Here is a 13864-nt window from a genome sequence, read left to right as displayed (position 1 = left end):
AATTCATCATATGTGTCCATGCACTGTATGCACTTGTATATTCATTCAAGGCTCCATGGTAGTCCTTATAATAGGAGAGTGGAACAGTATGTTATCATCAGAACATGACATTGAATTTTGTGTGTTCTTTCATTATTTTTCTTAGTTGTTTCTTTAACAAAGAAAATAGTAAGTATGATCATATGTGTAGTTTGATCTTGTAGTCAAGAAACACTCGTTGGGAGCCAACTGTGCTTTGCAAATGGAGGGTTGCAAAAAGAATCACTAAGTACATATTGTAGTGTAGTTAGAGAATGTATAGATGTGTAATTGCAGTCAGCTAAAGTTTAAAAATTAGTTATATGTTTTCCCAAAGGAACAAATCCCTTATGAATTTGTCAGTTTTCATGCCCTGGTTTTGTGTGTGTGTGTGTGTGTGTGTGTGTGTGTGTGTGTAAGTAATAAATGTTATCTATTATTGGTTTACTTTTGTCATCATTGGACTTCACTGCTCCAGGCTGACTTTTTCAGATATAACGTCAGAGAGACAGAAAGACACTATAACACTGAAGCTTCCTTAAATGTGGTGGGGGCTGGCCTTGAACCTGGGTAATGTGTATGACAAAGCAAGCATACTGTCCAAGTGGCCCTGTCTGTGTGAAGTTTAAAGCAGATGTGTTTACTTAGTTATAAAAATCCTCTCAGCCCAGAGAATGAAATTCTCTGGAGAGTTCTGGTGAAGAGAAGTGGTTGTGCAGTGGAGTTTGTGCTGAGCTGTGTCTATTGAAATGGTTAACTCAGGGTAAATTTCCCCTTTCTTTGGGAATTTAGCAGAATAGGGTGTAGGAGGTGGGAGAGACAAAAGAGGGAGAGAGAATGAGCAAATGGGGGGGGGAAGCAAAAATTGGGCAGGTGTCAGTAATCTTTAGTCTCTGCACATCATGGCTGCTTCTCTTCAGCAGTTCAGCAAGCAGGTTTATTTGCATCTTGGTATTTTATCAGGGGTGACTTCTGTCTACTGGAAAGGAAATTATTGAATTAGGGGAAATGCATCCATTGATTTACAATAGCAGTATGAACTTATGCTTTCAGAATTCTTTGAACCTTTTAATTTTGGAAAGTCCAGCTCTATGAGAAAAAACTTGAAAAGTGGCCAAGGTGAACGTATAGATATTTGCTGTGAACTCAAGAAAAATCTGTTTCTTGATTACTAGCATCCTTGGATATGATTCTTGAATCAAAAACTTTAGTTTCAAAAATTGGAAATGCCTTTGAAATGTTAGTAGTGCCATTTATGTAACACAGTGAATATTTTGTCGTTGTGGGGGCTTCATTGCTATGGGTTGACTTTTCAGATAGAGAGAGGGAGAGACACCACAGCACTGAAGGGTCTCTCTCCAGTGCCATGGTGATTCCATGTAGTGTACCAGGGGCTTGAGCCTGGGTGGCAGGCATGGCAAAGAAGGCACCCTCCCAGGTGAGTTGTCACGCCATCCCCACAGTGAATTTTTAAATATCTGAAACTTTTTTATCTTAGTATCCAAACCTTCTGTATGAACTGTTTAGTGTAGAAACTGTTTTTGTTTTTAGATAGAGGCAGGCAGACACAGATACCACCGCCACCACTGAAACTTTCTTCAATGCAGTGGGGGCTGGACTCAAAACTTCAGTTAATCAGTGACAAAGAGCTGCACTATCCAAGTGAACTTGTTTACTGACCAGAAAGCTTCTAAGAAGACAACTGGTTTGTTTGTTTTTTCCTTATCTTAAATATGCCAGTAATACTTTCAGTATAAACATAACATGATGAATACTGGTGATGGAAGGTCATAATTAATAGAATTATTCTTTGCCACAGGATTTAATTTTGTGGCACCAGGTTCATGCACGAGTGTGATTTTTCCACTCCCTGACTGGCTGTTCTTTTTATTTAAGAAAGAGGTGGGGGGGGGGGGGGTGCTGTGGACACTGCACCAGAGCTGCTTCCTCAAGCAGCACAGAATTTTGAATTTGGCTGTTAGTTATGGCAGCGGATCTCAGAAGTTTTTGGCTACTTCCCACCTTAACATACCTTTTCATTTTCTTTCTTTCTTTCTTTCTTTCTTTCTTTCTTTCTTTCTTTCTTTCTTTCTTTCTTTCTTTTTCTTTCTTTCTTTCTTTCTTTCTTTCTTTCTTTCTTTCTTTCTTTCTTTCTTTCTTCCTTATTTAGCCTTTCCATTTTCTATGAAAAAGAAAATTAAGTGGCCACAATGAGGTATCATGGCTATACAAGCTTAGGGGAGGCAATGTGACATGTACATATTATTTTGTAAGGAATAAGTATGACTGATACTTGAACTCCAGTATATGTGTTACAGTTAAAAATTAGAGACCAAAATATGTATAGTTACTAACAATAGCTCGCCATAAACTATATTAATTATTTCAGTAAATGACCAGTTAGTTAATGGCAAGGACAGTGGAAAATTGTGGCTTGTGTAAGGCAACGTGGATGATGGCATGTTGCAAAAGTACTCCCATAAATCTTTAGGCATCTGCACCGTGTGTGAGCTCATTGGTAGTGTTGCTTTGCTGTAAATTACAGCCAGATTTTATAAGATTGAATATTAGAGTCCATATGAGCTCTTTGCTATATAGATACCCAAATATAATGGCACTTAGTAACTCTTTCAGTAGATGACAAGTGTCATTTTATGAAAAGTAGTGGTGCTGCATATTCTTTGAGAAATAAGAAAAATACTTAGATTTTTGGACTGGATTCTTGCTCATCAGGGAAATGTTTGCTTGTAGCCTACAGTATGCTTCTGTAATCACTAAGGCTACTCAGATGTATAGGTTTATATTTCTGAGCATCATGTCTCCATCTTAGTATCATCTGAGTGCTTATATCTTTCTTGATGTTATAAACATGTCCTAACTATACTATTAAAAATAGAAGGGTTATTTTTTCACTCTTGTTTTTCTATTCCATTCATTCTTAGTTTTCTTGATATTTCTAACCTGTTGTGGGTGGGAAATTTGGGTAAAGATTGTTTTGAACCAACTGAAGTAGCAGGCCAATTCTTGGTAAGGATTCTTTTTTTAAAAAAAAAAAAATATATGTATGTATATATATATTTATTTACTTATTTTTGAATAGAGACGGAAATTGAGAGGGAAGTAGGACATAGGGAGAGGCAGAGACAGTTATCTGCAGTACTGCTTCACTACTTGTAAAGCTTTCCTCCTATAGGTGGGGGCTGGGGACTTGAACCTGGATCCTTGTGCTCTATAATGTGTGTTCTCAACTGGGTATGCTACTGTCTCTGGGGGGCATTTTTTTTAAATAGAGAAATCAGTAGGGAAGGGGAGATAGAAAGGGAAGGGGAGAGAGAAAGATACCTGCAGACTTAGTGCACTGTTCGCAAAGCTTCTACCCCCTACTCCCTTGCTGCAGCGGCTTGAACCGGGTTCTTACACATTATGATGTGTGCTTAACAGATGCATCACTTCTTGGTCCTGAGATTCATAAGGATTCTCCGTATAAGAGATACTGATTTTAAATATATATATATATATATATATATTTATTGGTGTGGGAACCAAAGCATCACTCAAGCACATGTGATGCTGGGGATTGAATTTGGGACACATGTTTATGATTCCAATGCTTTATCTCTGCCTTGCTTCTTGGGCTGCTGATTTGTTGCATTTCTGTGACAGCAGTTTCAGACACTGAAGTCTTTTTTCTTCTGTTTGTGGTTTATTTATTTATTTATTGTTTTTCTTTAAGTGGGAGGATAGAGAAGGAGAGAGAAATTCACCTATAGCACTGCAGATGGGAGCCAGGAGCTTGAACCTAGGTCCTAGTGTATGGTTTAAATTTTGTTTTAAATTTATTTTTAGATTTATTTGTTTTTATGAGATCAAAGCATCACTTAGCTATAGTTTATAGTCATACTGGGGATTGAACTTGGTACTTCTGGGGCCTCAGACATACCAATTTTAAGCTCTTAACACATTTCTTTTCACTTTTATTTTGTTTTTGAAAATGGGGTTGAATGATAAAAGGATACTTCTGAGAATGTGAGGTATTAAGGCTGTTACTATTGAATTAGAATAAAAATACTAAATTGAAAGTACACGATAGTAAATTTATTCAAGTAGAAATAGTCTAAAATGCATTAACATTTTCACTGGGTGTGCCACCTCCTGTCACCCTCACTACATTTTTTTTAATTGAATTATCGTCCAAAAGACATTAGCAGAAGGTGACATAGAAAGAAAAAACAAAACAAAAAAGCCTGAGGTACCGTTCATATAAAATGACTAGAAGCTTTCGTCTAAATTTTATATACTTTTTTAATTGAACTATATTTTTTAAGAACTTAAAGTTTAAGCCTGATGTGTGCAGGTGGATGTAGGTCTGTGTATTTTGGACTTGATACAGATTAGGATTTTACAAATTCCCACAGGTTATATTTGAATATTCATTCAGATATTTGACTTTGCCTTGAATATACATCAGACTTAGCTAATAAATTTGGTTTTTTATTGTGATAAGGTATATCTGGTAAAGTTATGGGATTATTTTTATTTTTTGGATCATCTCTATAGGTTCCCATGGTCCATTATTGCCTCTACCAAGTCGCTACAGAATGGGTTCTCGAGATCCGCCTGAGCTTGTTACTTACCCGCTGCCGCAGGCATCTTCCTCTTATATGCATGGAGGAAACCCCTCTGGTTCTGTTGTGATGGTCAGTGGACTACATCAGTTAAAAATGAATTGCTCAAGAGTCTTCAACCTATTCTGCTTGTATGGAAATATTGAAAAGGTAGGTTTAATTTTTTTTTTTTTAATTTGTGACTGATAACGGGTTACAAGGTTGTAAGGATACAGGATATAGTTCCACACTTCACCCACTACCAAAATTCAGTGTCCCTACCTTCCCACCTCCCCAAGATAAAAGGTAGGTTTTGTTTCACATTACTTTTTTTTGCATTGATAGCAGGAAATTGTGAAAACCTGCAAATATATATAAATATATATCCTTTTGTATTGGGGACATGATAATGCTTTCTGTAGTGACCCACAAAAGAATTCAAGTACATATAGGCTTTCTGTTGATAATACTCTAGTATATAACTGAATAAAATATTGTTTTGTAAAGTGATTTTTCTACTAGTGAATTAAAAAAAATGTAATACTAACAACCCATACTGATCACTTACCACAAAAGTAATTTCAAAAAGCCTATATGTATTTTAATTTCAAAGAGCATCAGCTAGCATTTTACATTTTACATGGTGAACTTTTTAATTGAACTTTATTTTTTAGTTCAATCAATTTAGTTCAATACCAGTATGTGAATTATATTTGACAGATGTATTTAGGTACTCTTAGATTTGTAGGATACTATTGGATTAAATAAAGAGAGAGGTTTTGTCCATAAGAGTGACTTAAATTTGAAAAAACAGTTTCATGGTTAATATATAATCTCAGAGCTTGACCACAAGTCATAAATTTCAGAAGCTTCTATGTAGTGTCTTTTGAGGAACTGTGCTTTTAGTTGTACTTGTATTTAAAACTGACCTTCTATGATAGACTATACCCAAAACTTTCTGCCTAGAAGCTTACTTTCAAAGGTAAAACTATTACTATTATTAAAACTATTACTTATTATTTTTGACGATTTTTTAAAAATTTATTCCCTTTTTGTTGCCCTTTTTTAAAATTGTTGTAGTTATTATTGTTGTTATTGGTGTCGTTGTTGGATAGGACAGAGAGAAATGGAGAGAGGAGGGGAAGACAGAGAGAGAGAGAGAGAGAGAAAGATAGACACCTGCAGACCTGCTTCACTACTTGTGAAGCGACTCCTTGTAGGTGGGGAGCTGGGAGTTCGAACTGGGATCCTCCTGATGGTCCTTGCACTTTGTGCCATGTGCACTTAACCCACTGCTCTACCGCCCAACTCCTATTTTTTGACGATTTTAAAATTAAAACTTTAGTTTTTCGAGAAACTCTGCTTGTAAAATTTTTGATTTTTTTTTTTTTTTGATGGCTCACAAATACAAATAGTTTCTGATGAAAAGTAGATACTTAAACTGTTTTGAAAGAATCATGGAAAAAAATCTGGAGAAATAAGTGGAATTTTTAAAGTTACCAGTTATTTAATACAGTTGTGATTCAATACTGTAATGTTATTTCTCCCATTTGTTTTGAGTTATTGTAGTGTATTTTTTTTTCCACTATGAAAAAAACAGAAGAGGGGTAGATAGCATAATGGTTATGTAAACAGACTCTCATGCCTGAGGCTCCAAAGTCCCAGGTTCAATCCCCTGCACCACCATAAACCAGAGCTGAGCAGTGCTCTGGTAAAAAACAAACAAACAGAACAAAAAAACACCACACAAGTATATGAGTTATAAATGTATGTGGGGACCATGACTTGAAAAATGGTACTAGTTTTTTGTTTATTCTAAAGGCTCCTTGACCTTGAGGAAGTACTGAGAAATGTATGAAACAAAAATTTTCTCAGCCTGTTGACCTCATTAAGAAATTCCATTTTTAGGGGTGGGTGGTAGCGCACCCTGTTGAGCATATATGTTATAGTGTGCGAGGACCCTGGTTCAGGCTCCCTGGTCCCCACGTTTCTAGGGAATGAATGCTTCAAGAGCAGTGAAGCAGGGCTGCAAGCATCTCTTTCTCTCTTTCTCCCCCTTCCATCTTAATTTCTCTGTCTGTACACACACACATACACACACATACACACACACACACACACACACACACACTAAATAAAGTCTACTTTTTAAATATATTTATATATTTAAATGTGTTTATTCCCTTTTGTTGCCCTTGTTTTATTGTTGTAGTCATTATTGCTGCTGTTATTGATGTCGTCATTGTTGGATAGGACAGAGAGAAATGGAGAGAAGAGAGGAGGAGAGAAAGACACTTGCAGACCTGCTTCACCACTTGTGAAGTGACTGCCCTGCAGGTGGGGAGCCGGGGGCTCGAACCGGGATCCTTAACCCGATCCTTGAGCTTTGCGCCATATGCACTTAACCCGCTTCGCTACCGTCAGACACCCAAAATCTGCTTTTAATTTAGGGATTAAAATGACTAGCCAAGGGGTTATATAACTAGTCAAGAACACATGAAACATTTAGGTCACTGTAAACATTGGAAGAACTAGTTTACTTTTTTTTTTTTTTTTTTTTTTTAAGATTTTGTTTATTTTTTAGAAAGATAGAAGGAGAGAGAGAGAACCAGACATCATTGGTACTTGTGCTGCCAGGGATTGAATTTAGGACCTCATTCTTGAGAGTCCAATGCTTTGTCCACTGTGCCACCTCCTGGACCACCACTTTTTTTTTTAAAGACTCCCTCCCTCCCCCCACAACGCACACACCAGAACACTGCTCAGCTCTGGCTTATAATGGTGCTGAGGATTGAAATTAATTTTGGGTCAGGTGATAGCACACCTGGTTGAGCACATGTTACAATACTCAAGGACCCTGGTTCAAGCCCCGGATTGCCACCTGGAGAAGGAAAGCTTTGCAAGTGGTGATCAGGGCCACAGGTATGTCTCTGTCTCTCTCCCTCTCTCTCTCCCATTCTCTCTTGATTTCTGAATGTTTCTATCCAATAAATAAATAAAGATAATTTTAAAAATTACCAAAAAAAAAAAAACAACCCTAGTTCACATTTTTTCACACTTTTATCTCAGACACTTGAGTGTTAATGTCTTGAACCTACGTACTTAATAACTAAATGAGAGTGTGTGTGTTTAACCTCTACATACTGTTACTTTTCTCTTGTGCTTTTTTAAATCTTTTATTTATTTATTGGATAGAGATCGCCAGAAATAGAGAGGGAAGGGGGTAGTAAAGAGGGAGGGAGACAGAGAGACACCTGTAGCACTGCTTCACCACTCATGAAGCTTCCTCCCCTGAAGGTGGGGACCAGGGGCTCTAACCAAGTCCTTGTGCACTGTAATGTGCACTCAACTAGGTGCACTACCACCTGGTCCTTTCTTGTGCTTTTTTTATATTTGTAAATATCAGAATTAACGTTGAGATCTACCAGTATATGAATTATATTTGACATGTTGTTTAGTCACTTTTAGATTCGTAGGATGCTATTGGATTAAGTCAAAAGAGAAGTTTTGCCCATAAGAATGACTTAAATTACATGGAAAAGCCCTACTACACCTGAGTTTCATTCAAGTACAGGTGTAGGGTAAAGATGCTTTGCAGTGGTGGATGTAAATGTTGTGTTGAATTTGTTATATGACTAGATCCCTAGTATTCCTCTGAACTTGATAGAAGGCCGCATGTTCAAGGTGCTGTGAATATTAGGGGAACTTAGTATCTACTTAAGGACTTCCCAATTATAGAGAAATAGCATTATCTCTGTTGATCTGTTGATTACCATTCTCCATCCCATCTAGCCCTTAACATCATTATATACTTAAGTTGGAATAATCTTAAGAGGAAAAAATATAACTTCTGCTTAAGAGGAAAATTTGTGAAATATTGCCTCTTTCAGAAAATCACCCCAACCTTGTACAAGCATGCTTATAAACTAGGCTGGCTTAAGGCTGGTTTATATTTTTTCTTATGTAAGAATTTTGTGCATTGCTTTAAAAGAACTCTAATTTGTCATTATTATTTACTTTAAAATTTCTGACCTGCCTACTGGAATATAAAATTACTGAAAATCATGCCTGTTATACGGTAGCTAGAATATGAATATAAATCACAGTAGGTATTTAATATTTATTGAACGAATAAATACTGATGAGTCTTGTCAGATGTTAGCACTATCTCTTACTTTACAAGAAGATTTGGCCCAGAGAAGTAATTTGCCCCAAATCACTCAGTTATTAGATAGCAGAGTCAAGAGAAAGCCTTTGGTTTTTTTCAGGTGTGCTACCCAGGAGAATTATAAACTTTTTTAAAAAAACACAGAGAAATTGAAAGAAGAAGGGGAGGTAGAGAGGGAGAAAGAATACCTGAGGTGCTGTCACCACTTGTGAAGCTTCCGCCCTGTAATTGTGGACTGGGGGATTGAATCTTGCGCATGGTGACATGTGTGCTCAACTGGGTGTGCCATTGCCCAACTCCTGTAATCTTCCTTTTTAATTTTATTGAAATTTGATAAAGAGTATCTAATGTGACATAGTAAAGTTAAGATTCCAGCTAATTTTTTACATTTTAGCTCAACTAATTAAGTATTATTTTTTAGTAATTCTGTTACTGTAGAAGGGAAAAATGGTCTCCTTTTTGGGATTTTGTATTTACAGGTAAAGTTTATGAAGACCATTCCTGGTACAGCACTGGTAGAAATGGGTGATGAGTATGCTGTAGAAAGAGCTGTCACACACCTTAACAACGTCAAGTTATTTGGGAAAAGACTTAATGTTTGGTAATTATCTTAAGTGGTAAATCAAAAACTATTTAAACATCTTTATCATTTTGTTAGAGACAATAACCTGTTGTTTTGTTTTGCTTTGTTTTGAAGATAGACATAGAGAGGCAGAGAGAAGGTAGAGAGAGAGTGAAAGAGACCACGACATTAAAGTGCCCTTCAATCCAGTGGGGGCTGGGCTCAAACCTGGTTGCACACATGGCAAAGCAGCACACTATCCGCCTGAGCTATTTAACGACCCAAGAAATTAATTGCAATTTCGGGACATTTTTAATGTAGCTAAGGACATCTGAAACAACAGCTTTAGGTTTGTCATTTTGGACAAGGTATGAAGGTCACAGAGTCCAGTTTTTGTTTACCAGTTTATCAAGTTTTAAATCTTCTTATAACCAGTATGTAAAAATGGGCAGATTTTTTAAGTTTTCTAATATGAAAGTACTAGAAATAGAGGGTTTTTACCTAGTTGATAGTCTAACCTATATTTCAAACTAAATTTAAATATGTAAACTGTATTTAAATAGCTGAATATTCCCTTTTTGTTAAGATTGATGTAGGTAGGGTGTGTGCCTTGCCATGTGCACAACCCAGGCTTGAGTCCTGCCACCGTGTGAGAGAGCTATGACACCAGGGTGTTTCTCCCTCATTCTGTCTCTCTAAGTCTCTCTATCTGAATGAAGAAAAGTAGGCCTGAGAGTGGTGAAATCAAGCATGCATGAGGCCCTGGTTCAGGAAAAAAAAAAAAAAAAAGATGTAGCCAAGATGTGTTTGCATTTTGAGAGTGACTGCTGCTTTTTATCTTAACTACTATGTGTTGTCCTTTTTGATCCATAGTGTGTCTAAACAGCATTCAGTTGTTCCTAGTCAAATATTTGAGCTGGAGGATGGCACAAGTAGCTACAAGGATTTTGCAATGAGTAAAAATAACCGCTTTACAAGTGCTGGCCAAGCATCTAAGAATATAATCCAGCCCCCTTCCTGTGTGCTGCATTATTATAATGTCCCATTGTGTGTTACTGAAGAGACCTTCACAAAGGTGGGCATTGTGATAAAATTGTACAGGATGTTTCTATTTCTTAACTTTAAAATATACACTAGCTTTCATCTAAAATCTCTTCTGCTTAGCACCTACTTTTGATATGCTCGTGTTTGTTTAATTCTACTCCCTACCTTTTAGGTATAACCTGTACAACTCTGAGACTATACATTTCACTCACAAATCTGCAGATATAAACTATCACTGAGTTCACTGATGTTTTTTTATAATGCTTAACAGCCTAAACTATTTTGATTTAATTTATTCATGCTAGACTCAAAATTTAAATGCTACCATAAGTTTACTTTTTTAAAATTTATTTTTATTGGGAGATTAATATTTTACAGTCAACAGTAAATACAGTAGTTTGCATATGCATAACATTTCCCAGTTTTCCATATAACAGTACAACCCCCATTAGGTCCTCTGTCATTATGTTCCAGGACCTGAACTTTCCCTCTCCCTCAACCTACCCCAGTGTCTTACTTTGGTGCAATAATAAGTTTACATTATTTTCTTTTTGTGCAATAATAAGTTTACATTATTTTCTTTTTTGTGCAATAATAAGTTTACATTATTTTCTTTTTCTCTCTCCCTTTCTTTCTTTCTTTCTTTTTTTTTTTTTTTACCAGAGCACTGTTCAGCTCTGACTTATGGTGGTGCAGGGGATTGAACCTGGGACTTTGGATCCTCAGGTGTGAGAGTCTCTTTGCATAACTGTTATGCTATCAACCCCTGCCCATAAGTTTACTTTCTTAAAAACAAAGTAAGAATGTTATTTTGACTCACTTTTAATGGAGTTGTACTTTTTTTTGGCAGTTGTGTAATGACCATGAAGTTCTTACATTCATCAAATATAAAGTGTTTGATGCAAAACGTAAGTGAGCATTCCCTCTTTTTTTAAGTTTCCTTATTTAGTTGATGACAAGAAAACAACTGACTGTATTTGTATTTGTTTTGTTTTAGCTTCTGCCAAAACACTTTCTGGGCTACTAGAGTGGGAATGCAAAACGGATGCCGTAGAGGCCCTTACAGCTCTTAATCACTACCAGATACGAGTTCCAAGTACGTAGAAGGGTCACCGCCACTTAGGGGTACCCCTTGGGAATAGTGACTGAGTTAAAGAATTAATATTTTTATGTGGTACTTATGCTAACGTTCTCCGTGCCTCCAAGTATGTGTGTGTGCATCTACATAAGCACGGAGTTTCTCTGTATGGTGTTCGTGCCTTTCAGTTTTCACTCTAAATCTTTGAACTATTCCTTATATCAACTCATACTAGGCTACTTTTTTTTTTTTTTTTTTTTTTTTTGCAGTTGCAGAATAGCTGTTTATAGCAGTGATGTGCCCAGTATTTCCCACTATGAACATTTGGTTGTTTCCAATGTTTTTCTGTTTTTCTGTTCAGTGTTTTTCTTATGGTGGCACTTTAAAAATAAATATTATTTATTTATTTATTTATTTATTTATTTATTTATTACTGGATAGAGACAGAAATTGAGAGGAAAGGGTGAGATAGAGAGGATAGAGACAGAGAGACACCTGTAGCACTGCTTCACCACTTGTAAAGTGTTTCCTTTGCAGGTGAAGACCTAAGGCTTGAATCTGGGTCCTTGTACACTGTAATGTGAGCACTTAACCAGGTGCACCACCACCTCACCCCTATAGAAGGACTTAAAAAAAAAATTGTTTTATTGATGTCGTTGTTGGGTAGGACAGAGAGAAATGGAGAGAGGAGGGGAAGATGGGGGGGGGGTTGGGGGGGGAGTTGGGGGGGGTGCAGATAGACCCTGCAGACCTGCTTCACCACCTGTGAAGCGACTCCCTTGCAGGTGGGAAGGCGGGGGCTCCAGCCGGGATCCTTATGCGGGTCCTTGAGCTTTGTGCCATGTGCGCTTAACCCGCTGCGCTACTGCCTAACTGCCAAGTGCACTTTTAAAATTGTATCTGTGGGACAATTCTTGATAGTGGAGAATAATAAGGGTTTATATTTTGGTAATTTTTTTTTTCTTTTTGCCTCGAGGGTTATTGCTGGGGCTCGGTGCCTGCACTATGAATCCACTGCTCCTGGAGGCTATTGTTTTCCTTTTGTTGCCCTTGTTGTTTATCTTTGTTGTTATTGTTGTTATTGGTGTCATTGTGTTGCATAGGACAGAGAGAAATCAAGAGAAGATGGGAAGGACAGAAGGGGGGAGAGAAAGACCCCTGTAGATTTGTTTCACCGCTTGTGAAGCGACGCCCCCTGCAGGTGGGGAGCTGGGGCCTTGAACCAGGATCCTTATGCCAGTCTGTGTGCTTTGCCATGTGCACTTAACCCGCTGCGCTACCGCCCCACTCCCATAGTTTGGTAATTTTTATTCAGTTGACTCTTAGAAAGATTGTACCCTCCAATTCATATCATTACCTATGCTATATGAAAATGCCATTACCCAGCAAGTTTAATAGCACTGAGTTTTTTTTCCACCACTATGATGAACAGTTGGAATTCCATTGTCTTAATTTGTATTAGATCAAATTACCACGGTTTCATCTCTTTATAGTCATAAATGAGCCTCTTTTTTTTACTGAGCCAAAGAACTTTAATTTTGAATACATCTTCTTTTCCCTTTAGTCACAAATACAATTTTTTTCTTTTTTTTTTAGAATTTATTTATTAATGAGAAAGATAGGAGGGAGAAAGAACCAGATATCATTCTGGTACTTGTACTGCCAGGGATTGAACTCGGGACTTCATGTTTGAGAATCCAGTGCTTATCCACTGTGCCACGTCCCGGACCACAACAAGTACACTTTCTCAAAGAATCATTTACTAATGAGAAATGGGGACAGAGAACCAGAGATCAAACTCAAGACCTCACACTTGAGAACCCAGTGCCTTATCTACTATGCCACCAGCTGGGCTGCCACAAGTACATCTTTAGTTGTAGTTAGGCTGGGTTTTCAGTAGAAAGTGTTTAAAGGCTTTAAAATTATATGCATATCTAAGATATATTCAAAGTACAGTATAAAAAAATAGTAAAGCCCTTGGAGTTGGGTGACAAGACCATAGGATAAGAAGGATACAATTTCCACCACCAGAGCTCTGTATCCCATCCCCTCCCCTGATAGCTTTCTTATTCTTTAACCCTCTGGGAGTATGGACCCAGGGTCATTATGGGTTGCAGAAGGAGGAAGGTCTGGCTTCTGTAATTGCTTCCCCTCTGAACATGGGTGTTGACAGGTCGATCCATACTCCCAGGCTGTCTCTCCCTAGTGGGGCAGGGCTTTTATAACTTCTTATACAAGTTGATGAGTTATTTTTGCTTGCTCTGAAAAGTTTAAAAAATGTAAATATTTTTATCTAAAAATTTTAAACTGGGGGTCCGGTGGTGGTCCATCTGGTTAAGTGCACATGTTACAGTGTGCAAGGACCTGGGTTCAAGCCCCCAGTCCCCACC

General features: G+C 37.4%; 1 protein-coding gene across 4 annotated transcripts in view; it reads left to right on the top strand.

The window, feature by feature from the left end:
• The window catches only part of HNRNPLL (heterogeneous nuclear ribonucleoprotein L like), a 47360-nt gene that overhangs the window by 30422 nt on the left and 3074 nt on the right, over positions 1–13864 (top strand). For all 4 annotated transcript variants that reach the window (XM_060186908.1, XM_007520993.3, XM_060186907.1 and 1 more), the window contains 5 exons: positions 4576–4793; positions 9270–9391; positions 10226–10427; positions 11247–11304; positions 11394–11492. In XM_060186908.1, coding sequence (XP_060042891.1) covers positions 4576–4793; positions 9270–9391; positions 10226–10427; positions 11247–11304; positions 11394–11492 — 699 coding nt within the window. The remainder of the gene's footprint in view (positions 1–4575; positions 4794–9269; positions 9392–10225; positions 10428–11246; positions 11305–11393; positions 11493–13864) is intronic.

This window comes from Erinaceus europaeus, chromosome 3, assembly GCF_950295315.1.
Source record: "Erinaceus europaeus chromosome 3, mEriEur2.1, whole genome shotgun sequence".
NCBI lineage: Eukaryota > Metazoa > Chordata > Mammalia > Eulipotyphla > Erinaceidae > Erinaceus > Erinaceus europaeus.
The sequence above is the reverse complement of the archived record's forward strand: the minus strand, read 5'-3'. Positions and strand labels throughout refer to the sequence as shown.